General features: G+C 39.2%; 1 protein-coding gene and 1 pseudogene across 1 annotated transcript; both read left to right on the forward strand.

Moving 5' to 3' along the window:
- The first annotated feature begins 2,915 nt into the window (after positions 1–2,915).
- On the forward strand, positions 2,916–3,903 carry LOC121786390 (CASP-like protein 1F1). Its single transcript, XM_042185019.1, has 3 exons — positions 2,916–3,202; positions 3,284–3,404; positions 3,485–3,903. Exons 1-3 carry the CDS (start codon positions 3,000–3,002, stop codon positions 3,707–3,709), a joined length of 549 nt encoding a protein of 182 aa, XP_042040953.1. The 5' UTR covers positions 2,916–2,999; the 3' UTR covers positions 3,710–3,903.
- A 12,231-nt stretch (positions 3,904–16,134) lies between these two features.
- Positions 16,135–20,174, forward strand: LOC121786303 (annotated as a pseudogene).
- The last annotated feature ends 626 nt before the right edge of the window (positions 20,175–20,800 follow it).

Raw genomic sequence — 20,800 nt, forward strand, 5'->3', positions numbered from 1 at the left:
ATTCACAATATGTTCTATTTTTCATGGACAGAAGGAGTATAAAATAGGGTTGCACATTTCATCACTAAAAACACTCTAAACACGATACTTAAATATGTTTATTTTTAGTACTAATTTATTTTAATCTCATCTTTTTGTTTGGAATATGAATCACGCAATTCGGCAATCATTATTTTTTAGTTTTGATCATTTATCCTTTAAATACTTAATTTGATGCTTTATCAAATGTCATAGACAAAGCTTAGATAGAATTACATAAAAACAAACAAGTATCTCTGAAAATTATATACCAAGTAACAAATTAAATAATACTCGACATTGTAAAAGTTACTGTTGTTTTTATAAAATGAAAAAAACAAAACAAAAATTATACTTATAAAATGAACTTTGTATCTAATTTGTATATATAGAAAAGTCCTAGGTTGTTATTCAAAGTAGTTACGAATCCATCCCAATAGAATTGTGAATTAGAGTATCCGCAACGCGTCTCGCCCCGTCTCGGTCTCGTCTCGGAGAGACGAGACGGCAGCGAGACGCCGATGCAGCCCTCCGTCTCGTCCCGGAGGGTGGGTTCACGAGACAGCTCGCCACGCGCCAGCGCCACGTGGCGCGCGCTGGAGCTAGGCGTGACGCCCACTCATCGGCCCGCGAGTGAGCGTCGTCATGCTGACGCAATAAATCATTTTTTAAAATTTTTTTATTCTATAAATACTCCTCTTTCATTCTCATTATACACACAAACACACATCTATTCTTCTCAAATCATCCGTCTTTCCACTCCAATTTCCATCTCAAAACATTATTCTTCTCTCAAATTTAATTCATTCATTGATTCATTTGAGCAAATGTGTCGAATAATGGAAGAATCGCTAGAAGAAGATCGACGTAGGGAGGAGGAGGAGGAAGCCGAGGCGCCTCAAAGGCGATCCCGGATTTACATCCATCGTAACCGGGAGGAAGCCGCCGCAAGGTTGGTACGTGATTACTTCTGTGAGAACCTGGTATGGGGAGAGACCTACTTCCGTCGCCGTTTACACATGCGGAAACGGCTATTTCTGCATATCGCAAATACATTGGCAGCCCGGGAAGAGTACTTTCATGAAGGGTTCGACGCCGTTGGCCGTCCCAGTCACACGACGTTCCAGAAATGTACTGCAACAATCCGTCAGCTTGCTATTGGACAAACGGCGGATTTGTTCGATGAATACCTGCACATTGGGGAAAGCACTGGGAGAATGTGTTTGATGAACTTCTGTAAAGACGTCCGGGCAGCCTTCATCGACGAATTTCTCAGGAAGCCAAGCACCGCAGATTGTCAGTTTCTGCGAACAAGTGCACGGATTCCCCAGGATGCTTGGCAGCGTCGATTGCATGCATTGGCAATGGAAGAATTGTCATGTGGCGTGGAGGGGGTCATACACGAGCGGCCACAAAGGCACCCACCCCACCGTTATACTCGAGGCCATTGCCGACTACCGGCTATGGATTTAGCATGCGTATTTCGGGGTCCTCGGATCAAACAACGACGTCAACATGCTCAACCAATCCGACCTCTTTACCGAAGTTTTGAATGGTAAAGCATCGACCATCAACTTCATTGCTAACAACCGGCAATATAAAATGGGGTATTATCTTGCCGACGGCATCTATCCGAAGTGGCCAACCTTCGTGAAGACGTTCAACAGACCGATGAACGAAAAACAGGCCCTTTTGCGCAGAAGCAAGAGGTTGCTCGCAAGGATGTGGAGAGAGTGTTCGGGGTTCTCCAAGCTCGATTCAACATTATCAAAGCCCCGGATCGTACGTGGTTTATGGAGAATATGGTCGACATCATGTATACGTGCATAATCTTGCACAACATGATTGTCGCCGACAAAGGACCTGAGGCGGGAAATTGGTTCGACCATGAAACCCCGGGAAGCTCTACCGCAAGTAGTCCGCCTCGCAGTGGAGTGCATCCGTCTATGCAAGAGCAGTTGTCTGTTCGGGCAAGGACACGTGATTCTACCGCCCACGCCCAACTCCAGGAGGATCTAATGGAGCACATTTGGACAAAATTTGGCAACTAGTAGACGCACATGATCATCATTAGACAACTCTTTCTTCTGCTTCTTTGAGTTTTGAGATTTTGAATTTAGAGAGAGTGAGCGGAAGATTTTAAATTATGCATTTTTTATTATTTTTAGGATTTTATTAATGTGGTTTTTAATTTTTTTAGACTTTTAAGTTGTAATTTTATTTTATTAAATAAAGTGTGTTTTTATTAATTGAATTTGTTGGAAATAAAAATAAAAAATGAAATTGAAGATGTTGTCTCTTAGTTAAGAGATGAAGTGAAAAGTACAGTGGTGCTCATGAATAGTGAAGAGATGAGACGGATAAGAGACAGCGTTGCGGATGGCCTAAAAGCCATAGACCGATAGACGTGTAGCAACAATATAGGTTATAACCATACGAACTCCATTTATCATATACTCCCTCCATCCATGAAATGATGTCCAGTTTTTCCATTTTCGTCTGTCCGTGAAAAGTTGCCCACTTTGCTTTTTTTTTTTTCTACTTTTGGTAAATGGTCTCCACTTTCCACTAACTCTTTATACTCACATTCTATTATAAAATTAATATAATTTTGTGCGACTCCCATTCAACTAACCTTTTCAACTAATTTTTTTTCACATTTCTTAAAACTCGTGTTAAATCAAACTTGGATAATATTTCATCACATGTTTACTTTTTCTTAAAAAATAAATAATAAACTTCCATTTTATATAAAAAAAAATTCCATTTATCTATTATACTTAGATGAGTAGTTTGTTTACACGACAGTTAATGAATGGTATTAAATTCCGAACCTACCTTTATTCAACTAGTTTACCACGTTTGCGTTTAAATCTTAACTCCTCTCCTCTATAAACTACCCACCCTCATCACTCCCTCCACCTGTTTGCTCTGCATTCAATAACTTGCTGCAGAGAGAGAGAAAAAAAAAGAAGAGAATAATGGCGACAACTACAGCAGAAAAATCCCTCCCCATCCCACCCCTCAAAACCCACAAACTCTTCTTCCTCTCCCAGATTTCCCTCAGGCTTTTCGCCGCCGCCGCCACTCTCGCCGCCGCATGGATCATGCTCACCGCCAAACAAACCTCCGTCGTCTTCAGCATCCAAGTCGACGCCCGCTACACCTACTCCCCCACTTTCAAGTAACACACCATTTCCATTTAATCAATTCTTCTTAACAATCGATTTAATTAATATACTATATAACAAGGAGTATTTCTCAGGTTTTTCGCGTACACGAATCTCATCGTGTGCGCCCTGACGATCCTCTCGCTCTTCTTCGCCTACATCGGTAACAAGGCCGTGGATCCGGCTTACTACTTCTACATTTTCCTGCATGATTTGGTATCTACTCTATAAATGTTCGATTACTTTTAGTGAAAAATTAGGTTTAGTTTTTAATTTGGTGGAAAATTGGGGCGCAGATGGTGACGATGCTGCTGATGGCAGCGTGCGCGGCGGCGACGGCGGTGGGGTACGTGGGGAAGTACGGCAACAGCCACGCTGGGTGGGTGGCGATCTGCGGCTACTTTGGGAAATTCTGCCACAAGGCTACTGCTGCTTCGTCCATTTCCTATTTGGCTCTTGTTGTGTACCTCATTCTCACTGTCATGTCTGCCAACAAGGCGCGCCATATCGTCGTCGTTTGATTATATGTGTATGTATTTGCAAATTCAAGTTTATTTAGGAGATGATTTCTAGTGTTTGAATAGATATATGTTACTACTACTTATTAAGATATGTAGTTTGTTATGTTAATGTTAAGTAGTGTTTGGACCCACGTGTTGTTTTGACTATGAAGAAACATGAGAATGAATTATTTGCTCTATAATTGATTAGTCTATTAATGGTTCCCTTTTTATATTTCATAATATAAGATAGGAGTACAAATTAAATTTATACAGTTAGGTTAGATACAAAATTATCTAGTTTATATCATTTTTCAACACACCCTCACGTGTGCATCAAAATACATACTCACTTGGACATGTTCTGATATCACGTAGAAATGTTTCACTCGCCCATGTAAAATCTTCAAGTTCAAGCACATAACTAACTTGCACCACGACACTTGAAAATTTTGAAACCCCAATGCCCATTTCACAATTTAATTAATAGTACTCCGTATAAGAAAAATAAAGTACTAGGAATAATAGAAATTAGAAATTATAGTAGTACTACTAATGATGAATATGTTATGGGCTATCAACAATAGTGCAAACAGCCCATAACTCAAAAGTAATATGTGGGCTTTCGGAAACTTAAATTAGAAACAAAAATGATGGCAATATTTTTTCCCCATTAGGACCAAATGATAGTAATATTCTATTGGATTCAAGTTCATGCATGCATGCATAATTTAATAATATGGTCCTAACTCCTTACTATATCTGCAATTCTACATTCATCACAATACATTGTGTGAATTTGTCCCCCTCGGAGAGTATGGAAAAATTAATGAAATAGGTTCGGAAAGGAACGACGATTGGTTTGGATGGTTTAGGAATTGACTTACTAATATCTGAAGAGAGTGGTTGTGACATAGATTTACCATAATACTGTAATACATACGAAAAATAATCTCATTTTGTCATTTTAGAATGTCCAAAAAAAATAATCTCATAAATTATTACTCCCTCCGTTCGTGATTAAATGTCTCATATTTGACCGGCACGAGTTTTAAGAAATTGTTTAACTTTATGTAGTAAAGTGAGTAGAAAAGTTAGTAGAATGTGGGGCATACTTTTATATATTGATTTTATAATAAAATGTGAGTGGAATGAATTAGTGGAATGTAGAATCCACTTACCAAATATAGTAAAAGTGAAATGCGACATTTATTGACGGACGGACGAAAAAGGGAAAATGGAACATTTAATGGCGAACGGAGGGAGTATGATTCTTAATAAGATGTACTGCAAATTACAAAACTAAGAAAGACAGCTCTATGATTCTTAAATGATGTGTTATGCAATTCTTGCCATCTCATATTGGCCACACCACACCGCGTCCATACTTTTTAAATGGTGCAATTCTTAATATTATTATCACTTCACCAAATTGATTTAGCAATCAAATGATGCAATACCAATCATTTAATATCTTTCTAATATTCTTCTCTCTATCATTTTCATTAATATTTATCTTTATCAATTTTCTAATATAACAATATATTTTAGCAAACAAGCTCTAAAACCCAAATGCAGACAATTTCAAAAAATTTTATGAACTTGGCCGGTGCAGCCATCGGAAACTTGGACCACCTAAAGAGATGCCTTGATTGCACATGCAGGTGACGAAGAGAGATAGATACCTCTACACCTTCTCAACCAGACAATCAACCGCAAACTGGCATTAAATTATTACCAATTTTAACTAATATAATACCACCTATAATAAAATCTCAGTAGCTGAGCAATCATCATAGAATTATTTCTTGCTAAATATAAAATCTAAAGTCCACATCACCCAACTAACTTCAATAAGATTGTCAGTGCCATAACATCACATAACCAGTTTCTTTTACAAAATCCATTGTAAACTAATGCTTCAACAGTCAGAAGTTGAAGCATACATATCACAAAATAACATAGCATGATGGGACTTCCAAACTGCACAGATGCAGCCCGAGTTAACCGAATCGTTGGATCAACGAAGAGGACGAGCTCGAATGGCAAAGGGATTGCAGAACTAATAAGCTCAATTGAGTTTATTGTGATGAACACAAACAACTAATCATGTCAGCTATACAAGCACTTTCATCAGCTAACCACATTACTTTCCTACGACAAACTTCAACAACAGTTTATGAACAATGTGTAAGAAAACTAACAAACCATAACCAAAAAAATTACAGAGCAAAACCAACAAATAAATTATTTTACAAAGAGATTGAGACACGATTCACCTCAGGCGTTGTCAGGAGCGGTTAAAAACTCCCCACAGCTTCCCCCGTCCAAGGCTGTCGAGGAGCTTCTTAGCACCTTCGATATCTGCCTCCACGAGCTTCTGCAGGTGAGCAGAGGCGCCTGCCGCCACTATCTGCTTCTGGCATTTCTTGCTATGCAGCAGCGATCCTAATATCGACATGACATGCTTCTTATCCAAGGTGTCTAGTGAAGGATTCAGTAGCTGAACTGCACACACAATACCCTTGTCTTCCTTGCTGAAAATTCTCCTATTTCCGACATAACTCGTGAGATTCGACAACAATTCAGCAGCTGCCTCCCTCTCTTCGACCGCCTTACCATCCAACATGCTCACAAGGTGAGGAATGCACCCCATTTCCCCCAATTCCTTCCTTGTTTTGGTATTGTAAGCCAAATGAGGGAGAGCTTTGGCAGCTGCGATTCTAACCCCTAAAATGCCACAGCTCAATACACCAACTAAGCGGCAGAGGAAGCCATCAGCAACAAGGAATTCAGCGATGTTTGGACACGAAGCCATTGCTCTCACCATCTCCACAACTACCTCCAGACTTTGAGCAGAAGGGGCAGAGTTCCAGATATCTTTCAGCGTTTGAATTCCACCTTCCCGTGCAACGAGCAGCTTCAAATCATCGTCTCCGGCCACCAAATTGCACAAGCACCCAATCGCATTCTCCTGCGACAATGCTGTACCTGAATTGCACAATGCCAGCAATATCAATACACTGTTTTCCTCGATGAAATTCTCCCTCACATCTTCGAAAACGGCTAGATTCCGCAGAACCCTAGCCGCCAGCGCCTGCGAATTGGGGGTTCCTTCTCGACAGATTTCCAACAGCGAAGAAATGCCCCCTCTCGATCCAATTGCCCTAGCGTTTCCTTCGAATTGCTCAAAACCCTAAGCGCGATGCACGACTTCTCCTTGGCGTATACGCTCCCGGATTCGAGCACTCGCATCAAATTGTTCAGCAATACCAAACCCTCAGCCAGCAAATCGTGCTTGCTCGAATCCTCCGTCGAGATTTTGGCGATCGCGCTCACTGATTTCTCCTTCAATTCGGAGGAACTGCTGCAATCGAGAAGGCGCACGAGCACCGGAATAATCCCCTGCGCCACCGCAATCAGCAAAGTCTTAGGGTCTTCCTGTAACAAACCAATCAGCGATTCTAGGGCGGAGCTCTTCGACTGGGTGGACCCGATCTGCAGCCGGGTCATCAAGTAACCGATTTCAGCCCGGACGGATTCCCTCCTCGCGGAGGGCGAAACGTCGGCGTTTTGAGCGAGCAAGCCGCTGTTGACGATTATTTGGAGATCGTTGGTGTGGGCGTCGAGCTTCGCTGACAACGAGTCGACGTCGTTTTGGGTTTTGAGCTTGCCAGCGGGGGGAGTGGGGGAGTGGCAGAGTGAGGAGAGTGAGGCGGCGGAAGAGCACGTGGCGAAGATGGAGCGGAGGAGGTTTGAGGAGAGGGGGTTGTTGTTGTTGGCGGCGGTGGTGGAGAGGCCAGAGAGGCGGTGGTGTAAAGATGTGAGCTTGGTGGTTATGAGCGACCATTTGCCCTTGAGGATTTGGACGCGGGAGATGGAGTCCAAGAGGGAGTGAAGCTGCTGCTGTATCTCGGAGACGGCAGGATTAATGGTGTCTTCTTCCGCTTCCTTCATGGCGTCGCCGCGGCGGTGCGATATGCCGGAAAATGGCGCAGAGAGAAAGCGGGGAATTCCGATTTCGGGAATACTCACAATTATTAGGTCATCATTCTTACTCTTATGAATTTATATTTATATTTATATTCGTATTTGTATTATTAGGGTGTCCACTATAAGGTGGACACGCCCAATAGCCCCGCCCCAGTTTTTTGTCCATAGCCCCAATTTTTTGTCCATAGCCCCAAAATTCTATTTCCGCCACTATAGTGGACAACTCCAATAGCCCCAAAATTTTATAATCAATTTTCATTTTTAAATATTTTTTAGTTTCAATCAAGTGTAATTTAAATAATCGCAGTGTAAATAACTAGAATACGAGGTAATTAGGCCGAATATTCGTTGTATTGCATACCGGTAAAATTATACAACGAATAATGAAAATAAAATACAACAACAAAACTCCGGCACCGTCTACTCGGTGTCGGAGTCGGCTTCCTCGTCTTCCTCTTCTTCTTCTTCTCCTCCTCCTCTCTCGCTGCTGCCGGCCGCGGTATCCCCGGGCGCATTATCAACCAACCCCAGTCGACTCTCAAGCCGATTGATGAGCCTCTTGTAGACGTTCTTGACGTACGGGTCAGTTTCCCCTGCGTATGACCTGCATACGTCTTGCAGTTGTTGCATCAACGTTACGTCTATGCTATTGGCCAATACCTCGTGGGGTTGCACCGTGGGCTGTGGGATTGGGGCAGACTGGGGGATGCGCGATCCGGACGCGGCCGCCGTTTGGCGGGAAGCACTTCTACCTCCTCTGGCTCTGCGGATAGAGGCATGTTGTCCCATGGGCCGTCGTCGCCTAATGTGAGTCGCGGCTGGCTCTTCGACTTGCTCGTCGGACTGCTCGAACTCGTGCGAGCCGCTCCCACTGCTGTATTCCCCGGCAAGGTTGTGCCTTGTGCGCTTCGAGCCACCGGCTGTTTCCACCTCGTTCGCCACGATCGACCTGAATTTCGGACAATCCGCGAGGACAAGATACTCCTCCCACAAGGTGAACTTCGGCTGGCCCGTCTTGCGATATTGGCCCTCCGACAGGGTCTTCACATCTTCTGCGCTTCTGCCACTCTCGGCGTGGCGAAGGTTGTTCTCGTATATGGACGCGAACAGCTTGGTAGCCCGCAGTATCCTACCGAACTTTTTTCGGATCTGTTCTGGGTCGCGCTTCTCGGCGCCGTCGGGCTTCAATTCCTCGTATGCCATCATGACGCGCCTCCAAAAGCTCCCCGACTCCTGATCGGTACCAACCACGGGGTCCGAAGTGATAGCATCCCACGCCTTCGCCACGGCAATGCTCTCGTCTTTGCTGTATGGCTTGCCGCGGCTGGACCCCTCGGGCTGATCACCGCTACCGCCGGGGCCACTGCCCTCGCTACTCGCAATGCCGGGGGAGCTGCCCGAGTGTCCACCGACGTTGCCGGTGCCACGACTGCCGCCTCCGCCCCTAGGGCCTCTGCCCCTAGGGCCTCTGCCCCTACTGCCACCAGAGCCCCGGCTGCCGCCACCTCCTCGGGTCGGAACGGGTGTTTCCACCCGCGCTACCGGCGTATCTGGGATGCCGGTACTGAGCAGACCCAACATAGTATCAAATGCGTCTTGATCTGCTTCGGTGATTGGAGATTGGCTGGCTTGAAAAGGGGAACCCGGCCGCGCCAGGTGAAGCGCGTCTAGGTTGGGTCGGTAATCTCCAAAAGCGGAACGACTCAGATTCCGTTGTAAAGCGGGCGGCGTTGGTGAGGATCTCCACGACTGAGATGGAGGAAGGGGTGGACTCGATGCCCACGGTGGTGGTGATTGATTCCAACTCCAAGACTGTGACGGAGCCGCATATCCGCCAAATCCCGACGGCTGAGAAGCATATCCGGCAAAACCCGACGGCTGAGATGGATTGCTGTCATATCCCGATTCCTCAGTGTCGGGTGATTCGTCGTCTCCTCGGTGCATTTTGTAGAGAGTGTTTTTGTAGAAAGTGGGTGTATGGATGTTGTGAAAATGGGAGTGGGGGAGGAGGGAGAGTGGTATTTATATAGATATGAAAAACGAAAAAAAAAAAAATTCAAACCATGCGGCTAATCGCAACCGCCGCGGCTAATCTTCGTGGCACTATAGGCGCCGCGCCTATAGGCGCGGCTATAGCCACCCCGCCGCGTCCTCGCCCCACTCGCGGCGAAGCCTCGTCCGCCGCCCTCCCCCCACCAGCCGCGTCCACCCTCGCGGCGGACACCCCCTCCACTATAATAGCCGCGCCTACCGCCCCGCTTCCGCCCCGCTCGCGGCTATAGCCGCGTCCACATTATAGTGGACGCTCTTATAAAACCAGTTGGATGTGTTTGATTTTCAAGATTATATATAGAATTAAATTTATAGCTCGTTTGGTTAATGAAATTTAATCTCTTAATTCAATTTTAGATGGATAATTATAGGATAATTAATCATAACTAATTTCTTATAATTAAAATAATTTTACAACTCAATCGTATATTATATCTTGGTATTATTTTATCTTGGCAATCGAACACTATTTTAATAAATTAATCTCTTAGGTGGTGATTTTATATGAGTATTCGGAAATTATAAAGTGGGGGAGTAGGTTAAATTTAAATCAACAAGCAGAATAATGATTTTAATGTCTTGAGAATCAGAAATTAATTGTCACAAGAGCTAATGCTAAATGAATGCTAGGGCAAGCAACTTGAGCTAGGGAGTTAATGTTAGGGCAAGCCCCCTAACTCAAGTTGTTGAGGAGAGAGGCAAGGATACCGCGACATCCTTGAGGTCACGTGTTCGACTCCTGGGAGGCGCATCTTGAGGATTTTTTCCCCTGGGGCTTATGGATTCACTGGCCTAGACCCAGGCATCGGGGGAGTGATCTGGACCCAGGCATCGGGGGAGGCTGGTGGCCTGAACCCGTGCCAGGGGAAGGAAAAAGCTGGACCCGTGCTAGGGGAAGGTAGGTGGACCCGTTGGTTCCCACCTTGGCAACGAAGCGCAGCTCGGTGGTAAGACGCTTCACCTCCGACCGTTAGGTCGGGGGTCCGAGTCACTTCGGGGGTAGATGGGGAACCATCGTCGATCCTCCTTAAATAAAGAAAAATAAGAAAAAAAAAACTTTTTCTACTTTTATTGAAACTATTACTCCATTCGTTCCATAGTACAAGAGTCATTTAATTTTAGCACATAGATTGAAAAAAAATATTAAATATATTGAGTGAAGAGATAATAAAATAGAAAAATAGAGAGAATAAAGTAGATAGGGAAAAAATGTTACTTTTTGCTAAATAAAAAATGTCTAGTATTGTGGAATGGAGGAAGTATGATGTAATTTAGTTATCCAACGATTCCAATCTTTAAAATATTTATTACTCCTGCATAAAAATATTTGAAATGGAATTGGAGACAACCGGCGCCAAAATTATTAATTTTCATCATTGGTTAGGGTCTACAGTGGGACGCCCTAAAGCTTGCCCTATGTACCGCCACGTCAACATTTTATTCTCTTGCCCTTCCACCAGCAGTGGGGCGCCTTAAGGGGCACCCTATAGATTTTACTATTATTTTGTTAATTAATTTAAATGTTTTCAAATATATAAATGCAAACTAATTAAAAAACACAACGATTAAATAGAAACGACAAATAATACATTAATTAAGAAAAGTTACAATGGTTATAAATAAAAAAAATTGACTATTCTACAAAAGCCCCAACTTCCGGCGCAACTCATCGATCAACCCCTGGAGATATTCGGCTTTGGTCGGATCCGTACACTTCATAAGAGCGTTGTGCGTATCCAACAACGTCCGTGCCATCGAGGCCGTTGCCAAATTCGAGTAGGCAATTGTCGCCGGGGTCGGGGTAGGGGCCGTTGCCAAAGTTACAAATGAAATCTGAGGATGCGGTATTTATACGAACAAAATTTTCTAATTAAAAAGAAAAAAAAAACTTAAAACGCGTTGCATCGTCCGCGCCATCGTCCGCATTTCCCACAGTGGGCGGACGATGCCCTATCGTCCGCGCACCCACAGTGGCGGAGCTATCGTCCGCCCCATTGTGGATGCTCTTAAGTATATGATGCTTTTAATGTGGAGAGGAATATTTCGTCTGCCACATTTATTCGTTTATGTTGGATGGAACGATGCGCGCTATCGTCCGCCGCATTGTGGATGCTCTTATGTATATGATGCTTTTCATGTGGAGAGGAATATTTCGTCTGCCACATTTATTCATTTATATTGGATGGAACGATGGGTGCTATCATCCGCCTCATTATGGATGCTCTCATGTATATGATGCTTTTCATGTGGAGAGGAATATTTCGTCTGCCACGTTTATTCGTTTATGTTGGATGGAATTTAATTATTTTTACTTTAGTAGCATAAAATATCTTTACATAGAGTTCGAAAATACATCTTAAAGCTGGTGTAGCCACGTGTCAAAGATCATGGACCAGAAATATAAAGTACTCCATATAACTAAACTAACGAGAAGAGACTCAATAGGAAAGCAGTTGTGACCGCCATTTGGATTCTGTAAATATATTTATTTTGAAAACTAAGGCCATGTTTGGTTGGCGGGAAAGTAAAGTTGGCAAGAAAAATGATCCCTGGGAAAATGAATCCCGGGAATATGATTTCTAATAACTTTACTTTCCCGTGTTTGGAAAATATCAAGATTTGAAGTATATATTTGATTTAAACACCAAACTAAAAATATACTTATTATTTTTTATTTATAAAAAATAATAATACATATTATTTAATAAATTATTAATTACAAATGATAATAATTATATTATTTTATTTATTATTACGATGGATAGTTTAAATATGGATTATACATCATAATATATAATAATATAATAATAAATAAGATTATTATTATTATTATCATTATATTTACATAATTTTTAATTCAATAAATTTTATAATTTAAAATTTCACTACAATTTTATTGTTAATTACTAATTTATAAATTAATAATTATTATATTATTATATAATTACAATTATATTTAATTATTTAAAAAATTATTATTATTATTTTGATAATAAAAATAAAAATAAATATTAATAGTATAGTTATAATTATGATAATTTGAATTATAGTTATTTATTATCCTGAAATTAAGTATGGTTTATACTTTTAAATTATTTTTAAAACATTGTAATAAATAATAACAATAATAATAATGATGATGATGATGATAATAATAATAATAATAAACTGTACTATATTACATTAAATATGTAAGAATCCTAAAACTGGGAAAAAGAATATCTAAGAAAAGTTAGGATTCAGAATCCTGGAAAGTTGTACTAACTTTCCTTGTTTCAGGATTTTGATTAATTTCCCAGTTTGATTAAAAACGGAAACAAACACAGGAATTTAAAATTTAAGGAATCAGATTACTTTCCCAGACAGAATCCTGACAACCAAACATGGCCTAAGAGTATTCTATGTGCAAAATGCATTTTGAAGTGTGCATGCAGAAATTGGGTGTTCCAAATGGACCATATACTTTATTCACATTTTTTTACAAAGTTTGAGCTTGCTTTTCGTTTAAGTTTAAAGTATAGCTTTTAGATTTTGGTGATGCCATTCATTAATTTTTTGTGAATCCTAAATTCGTAAATCAACACTTTGTTGAAATTAAAAAGTAAAGTAAAGAATTGCGGGAAAATGTGGATGACAAATGAGAAAAAAGTGGTGATAAAAATGAAGAAAGACAAAAGATTTACAACTGTTGATAAGCTGGAATGTGTTCGTCATATATTCCGCTAATTTTAGTCGCTTACTTATATCGAGTTGAACATATTTTTAAGGATGGAAATATGTTTTTTATTTTATTGCATATACAAGTTCCAATAGTCAACACTTCACTTAATTAAGCGAACAATAATTATTGAGTAAATTATGAAGTCATTCGCATTTGGTACCAAATTAGAATGGGTTTCTTGCTAGTCCATTTGTAGGGCCGAAACAAGATCCTCTCTCAAAGGCGATATTTGTGTAAGAGCATCTCCAATGGTCGGCTAGCGGACCGGCTAGCCGATTCCCGGCGCTGGCCGGTCGCTAGCCGAACCATTGTAGGCGGCGAGCGGCAAAACGGCTAGCCGATCCGCTAGCCGCCATTGTAGGCCCAGAATCGGCTAACAGATTTTTTTTTAATTATGTAATATTTTTAGAATTTACTTTTTTTTAATTTAAATAAAATTATTGCATTTTTCCGTATTTGTGTCGTAAATTTAATTCCGTATTTGCGTGATTGTAATTTTTTATTTTGTAATTCCATAATCCGTGTGTGGAAGAGGGGTTTTTTTAATTATGTAAATTTTTTAATGAACTTTTTTTAATTTAAATGAAATTATTGAATTTTCCGGTATCTGTGTCGTAAATTTAATTTCGTATTTTGTGTGATTGTCAATTATTTGTTTTATATAATTTTGAGTGATGTGGCTAGGCTATTGTTGGGCTATTTGCTTGTCCTGATGATGTGACAGGAGGATTTTTAGTGCTGATGATGTGGCAGAAGGAGTTTGTGGCTGAGCTATGCCTGGGCGAAAACCATTGTGGTTGCCCTAACTATGCATCGTGGACCAATTATGAAGGCTTGAATAATGTGGAGGTTTAGTTGTTGACCTATAAATCAATAATTCATCTATTAATTAATAAAGTTCTTATTTCTAATTAGTGATGAATGTTTCGGAATGCATAATGAGGTAATTAAATATACAATATATTCTCTTTCATTATTGTAAACCTGGATAATTACAATTATTGTACTTGGATGAAAATGAACTAATCGATGTCAATTAATATGGCCAATTTCTTTAATTAATATGCACATCACACGATCAACAAGTCCACACTTTAAAAAGGATTGATTCTTGAAAGCAAATAGAGTCATTTGGAGTTGACATTGTTTTCTAACTAGTGGACATAGGGATTGGCTTGTGGTATACTACAAGAATATACGAAAAATAGGTCAAATGGAAAATATGGTTTAAAAGCTTGGGGAATTTACAAATGAGATTGGTTACACTTTGAATCTATTCCTTAGTTAGCATACAATGACATTTACACAGAATTCACACACACCCACCTCTCACAATCTCAATTTTATCATGTGTTACAAATTTTGGATTGAATACAATTACAACAAAGATATGGGTGTGGTTGATTGGTCCCTCCTTCAAGCTGCAAGATTCCATTCCCTCCAAAAGATGAAAAACGTATTGGATTCATGTCCAAGGATGAGGCACACTTTTTATCCTCTAATTATCTATAAATACTTAATTGCTCATTTGCATTCAAATTCATCTGATAAATAGAAAATGGAAGATCGGTGTAGCATGAAAAAGTAGAGGGAAGTTTGATATAGCCAAGGATGACTTGCCTAAGCTGTTTTATAGGTTTCGCAATTTATATCAAATTCATATAGATTTTGGGCATTTCATTCTTGGCTATTCAAATTCCCTCTTTTTTTAGCATGTTACGCCCTTTTTTCTTTGAAATACCATTTTGAGGATTTGTCTTTTCATATTATGAATGAACTATGAAGTAAGTGAATTCGTGACTAAATAATTAAACGATGCAAAATAATTTTTTAAGTCGATTAGATGTACGAGTTTTGTGTGTCTTTATTTGCTTCACCAATAGTAGTTCTTTTGATATTGATGTTACTTCTACCCAATGTTTTAAAAATCGGATCGGCCAGTCCGACCGCGGAGTAGTTCTTTTGATATTGATGTTACTTTTACCCAATGTTGTAAAAACCGGACCGGACCGGCCGGTTCGGCCGGTTCAACCGCGGATCGGTAGGCGATCCGGTCCACCCCTAGAAACCGCTGCTGACCGGCGAAACCGGCCAGTCAAATTTTTCAAAATTTATTGTTTGCAAGACTTGAGCCCATGATCTCTTCTCTATATACCAACACTTTTACCACTCCACCGTATGACCATTTTGAAATAATATGAACATTAATTATTCTTATACACTAAAAAATGATATTTTTATCCACATAAAATAATAATTCATTTTAATTTTATATTCTTTTAAGAAATTATTATAATATATATTTTAATTATGCTTTAATAATCACTAGATTTTTAAAATATATGAGTTTGTAATTACACATAAATTTAATATGTTTTATATGTAAATATAATTTATTATTACTTAATATTAATATTTTTCTTATACTATATATTTAATTTATATACACTAACCATTAATATTAATATTTTTACATAAAATAACTAATTATTCATGTTTAATTATTGCTTAATATAATATTATTTCGTTCAATACACTTTTTTAGTTATAATGAAATTTATCTATTTATATATAAAATATAAATTTTTTATCTACAATAACTAATGAATCATATATTAATTTTATTTACCATAAAAATATTTATGAAATTTAGTCATTTACTAGTAAATTTTAATATTTATATTACAACTAAAATATAAGGTTAATATTTTTGATATATTATTAATTAGGGAGATTATCAAAGTATAACTAATATTAAGTATATAACCAGAGAACAAATCTCAACCATTAGATCAAAATGATCTAGTTCATTATATGGGCAATTTAGTTCACTATAAGAGTGATTTAATTCACTACAAGAAGAAGTGAACCAAAACACCATTATAGTGAAATATTTACTTCGTGAAGGATTTAGTTCACTGTAAAGACGTTTTGGTTCACTCCTTCCTGTAGTGAACTAAATCACTCTTATAGTGAGCTACATTCGTGTTCTCTAGTTATGCATTTAAGTAGTGGTTTTCCTAGATCACTACTCTAATTATATGTAAATTTAATATATTTTGTATATTGTATACTTAATTATATGTATTTGAAATAGTAAAACGGTTCGACCAGTGATTAGACCGGTTGAACCATGAACCAGTAGCTTCGTCGGTTCGCCGACCGGCCAAGTTTTTAAAACATTGCTTCTACCGATAGTCACTATATGTATTTCAGTCTCACTCGCTCATTCTATTTTCTCTCATTACCCATCTTTCTCTCGCTCATTCTACCGACTATCAACGTTACTAGTGCTTCTGATAACACTGAACAATCCCACAACTTATAACAATAGTGGGGCAAACTCAGTTTTCTCCCACCATTGATTCTCTCTGTCTCTCCATTGGGTTCTCCTCTGCGATTAGATCAAGATGATCATCCCCTATCTCACCGCCTTGACCACCTACTTCAGCTATGGCCTACTCTTCGCCTTCGGTCAGCTGCGCGATTTTTTCCGCAAGTCTCTCGATTGGTGGTCTGCTAGCACCCTACAGGTAATCACAATACGCATTTATTTGCTTGTTTCTCCAATATGCATCTAGATTGAATTTTCATGCGTTCATTTTCTGAAATGGAAGGGATATGCGCCGATCTGTCCGGGGCTGAGGATTTCTACATTCGCCGCCTGTATTTGAGAATTCAGGTTCCTGTTTTGCATCCGAATTTCCTTGCTATGTTTTGTTGATTTCATCTTCGGCTTGTTTTAATCGATCAATGCTAAAGGTGTTTTATGATTTATTAGTATGATTTATGAAAATGTCAATAGGTTTTATTGTCATGTGCTTACTGGACTTCATATTACATTTGAAAATGGCTTGTTTCTACTAAAGTTTGAAACGTTGCCTGTATGTAAAGTTGATTCTTGTAACTCCGGATAGGAAACTATAGTAAGGAAAGAGGTTAAGGCAGTTCTTTCATCGATGATAAAATGTTATCAGTGCCTACAAAACAATTTTCTTCATTCTTCCCCACTAATAACAACCAAAGTCCCTGATTACTTAGTTATAAATTTTATTTTGATTTGTTCTTTTGCACTATGAGAGACCAAATATCCAGTTAGACTGGAAAATTCCAGCTTCCATATGAATTCAGGACCGTGGTTTTTCTGCATGTAACTCACTCTAAGTGCAATTCTTATTGTAATGGTATTTTCCTGTAGGCGAACAACAAAGGTTAATAGGTGCCTGAACTTGGGATCTTATAACTATCTAGGATTTGCTGCAGCAGATGAATACTGCACACCTCGTGTTGAAGAAATGTACTCCAAGCACCTGTAGTACTCGGGTTGATGGAGGTAAGTGTTTCCCCATGATATTGCCACACGGAAGCATGCATCTGCTTAAGTGTATTTTGATGAATAAAGTCTTTGATCAGGCACAACAAAATTGCATGCTGAACTGGAGGAGTGTGTTTCCAATTTTGTGGGAAAACCAGCTTCTATAGTATTTGGGATGGGTTATGTAACAAATTCAGCCATTCTTCCTGTACTAATTGGAAAGGTACAGAGAATTAGTTTGCTAAATAAACCTGACTTATTTTTTTTATTTTGTATAATAGTCCTCACTCTGGGCATTTTTCAGGGAGGTCTGATCATTAGTGACTCTCTGAACCATAACTCAATAGTCAATGGTGCTCGTGGATCCGGGGCTCCTGTTCAAGTTTTCCAGCATAACAGTATGTTCTACCTCCCAGCCCCCCGGTGTGTGTGTGTTTAGATGATTGATCATAATAACAATAATTATTACTTTATGCCATCATTTGATTCTCTTGATACCCTTTGTAGCACCATCCCATTTGGAGAATGTTCTGAGGGAGCAAATTGCTGATGGACAGCCCAGAACTCACAGGCCCTGGAAAAAGATAATTGTTGTGGTAGAGGGAATCTACTGTATGGAAGGGGAACTTTGCAAGCTCCCTGAAATTGTTTCCATCTGCAAGAAATACAAGGTAGAATCGATACAAGATATACGTATCTCCATGTTTGCTGATTGTTAGCATCTGCTTTCTTTTCTTTCAAATAGTTACTGCATTCATCAGTTCAGATGGTTTTTTGGTCTGTATTTGTCTAGGTTCTATTTATAAGAGTCTTCTACAAATAAATACACATATATATCTGGTGTGATTATTATAAAATAAAACTTTGAGATCTCCTTTTCAAGCCTTCTAAGTGATGATTTTTTTACCTTTTTCAAAAAATATCACCTTGGTGCTCTGGTTATATCATGAGATCCACATTTGATCTGTGTTACTCTCTCAAATTTTTTCCTTTTGAACAGGCATTTGTTTATCTTGATGAGGCTCACAGCATTGGAGCTGTAGGACAAAGTGGAAGAGGTGTTTGTGAACTCCTAGGAGTTGATACTGCTGATGTGGATATAATGATGGGAACTTTCACTAAATCATTTGGATCATGTGGTGGTTATATTGCAGGATCCAAGGTGCATCCCTTAAATACTCTGTTATGATAGCAAAGGGTAAAGCTTTCAGGCTTTATGCCCTCTTTTTCCTACGTACTATGCTAGCAGGCAAAATTAACTCCGACGATGTCATGCCATCTCATAAATTTCAATTGATTGGCATGGATGGTCTTATCACTCTCTTTTATATGACATGCTGACATGGAGAAGTCTGTTCATTTCTTGCTCTTGCAATGGTGCATGCTGACATGTTCTCCCAACCAGGAACTTATTGAATACCTGAAATACACATGTCCTGCTCACCTTTATGCCACGTCGATATCTGCACCAGCTGCTCAGCAAATTATTTCTTCCATCAAGGTTGTTCTTGGAGAAGATGGTTCTAGCAGAGGTAAAACTTATCTGTCGTTCGGTTTTTGCTACTCCACCTTTCAATTTCATGTATCTTCCAAGAGTTTTATCCAACTTCAGGCATTTTTATCATAACAGGGGCGCAAAAACTAGCTAGGATTCGTGAGAACAGCAACCTTTTCAGGTCCGAATTGCAGAAAATGGGGTTTGAGGTTCTAGGTGATAATGATTCCCCTGTTATGCCAATAATGCTCTACAATCCTGCAAAAATTCCTGCCTTTTCACGAGAGTGCCTCAAACGGAATGCAAGCCTTATTTTCATGTCCGAATTACATCCATGTTCCTCATCATTGTTTGATCTAATTGTATATAATGATATCATAGGTTGCTGTGGTTAGGGTTGCTTTCCCAGCCACCCCGTTATTGTTGGCCCATGCTCGCATTTGCATTTCTGCTTCTCGTTCAAGAGAAGACCTTCTCAAAGCTTTAGAGGTTAGCATTACTATCGGCCATTTTCATAATTGAGTAGCCAGCTTTCGTAAACTTGATTTGCTAACACATTTTGGATCACCAAACACATCAAAGCTACCTTTTCTCCAAGATTTTGGCATTGCATGATTCATTTTTGAAGGTGGGGTGATCGATATCTGACAATACGAGACTGACAGGTTATGAGCACAATAGGGGATATGGTGGGTGTTAAGTACTTTCCGGCAGAGCCGAATAAGCAGCAAGCGGAGGTAGGGCAGGTTAAGGTAGATTGAACAAACACCAATGTGACAACCAAGTTTAGAATGATTTAACGTATATAGGAATATCATTACCATTGCTTTTAGCCAATTTATCTGTGAAATTTTGTTCTACTTCTGCTGCGTACAGAAACAAGTAATTTATGCAAGTTGCTTGGTACCAATTTTGGGATTAATATCTTTTTGCAATTGTCAATGTTATCAACTTTGGGATTAATTAAAGAGGTTGGATTAATTAATTAATTAATTAACTAACTATTAAAAATGTTGGATGGTTGGGTGGCCATCGTGTTGGGTTGTGTTACGTATATCATATGAAAAGCCAAAAGATAGATTGATTTGTTACTATAGACTAGAGACACATCCATGTGGTGGCATGTGTTATGCTGGATATGAACCACAACTAAATACTTGCAATACTTAGAAATAATTTGTGTATACTGTAACTTGAAATTGACTTTACATATTAATCGCATTATCACTACACAAACAAATACAAACAATCTTGTGTATATATTTCATACTACTATGTCTAACACAAAATTTGTTAATTGAAAACATTTCTCATCAAAGACAAATAGTAGTAGTAGTAGATCAAGATGTTACGTCATAGGGATTTTTTAATAAATAAATAGTAGTAATTGTGAAGGTAAAATATAAGGAATCGTGTCCAAAAAAATTACTTACTCTGTGGAAGTACACCATTGTTACAAACGACATCACTAACTACACACAATGTAATATGGAAAACTGAATCCAACTATTCAAGGTGTTTATATAAATGTATGCT

The sequence above is a fragment of the Salvia splendens genome, chromosome 22 (genome assembly GCF_004379255.2).
Source record: "Salvia splendens isolate huo1 chromosome 22, SspV2, whole genome shotgun sequence".
Taxonomy (NCBI): Eukaryota; Viridiplantae; Streptophyta; class Magnoliopsida; order Lamiales; family Lamiaceae; genus Salvia; species Salvia splendens.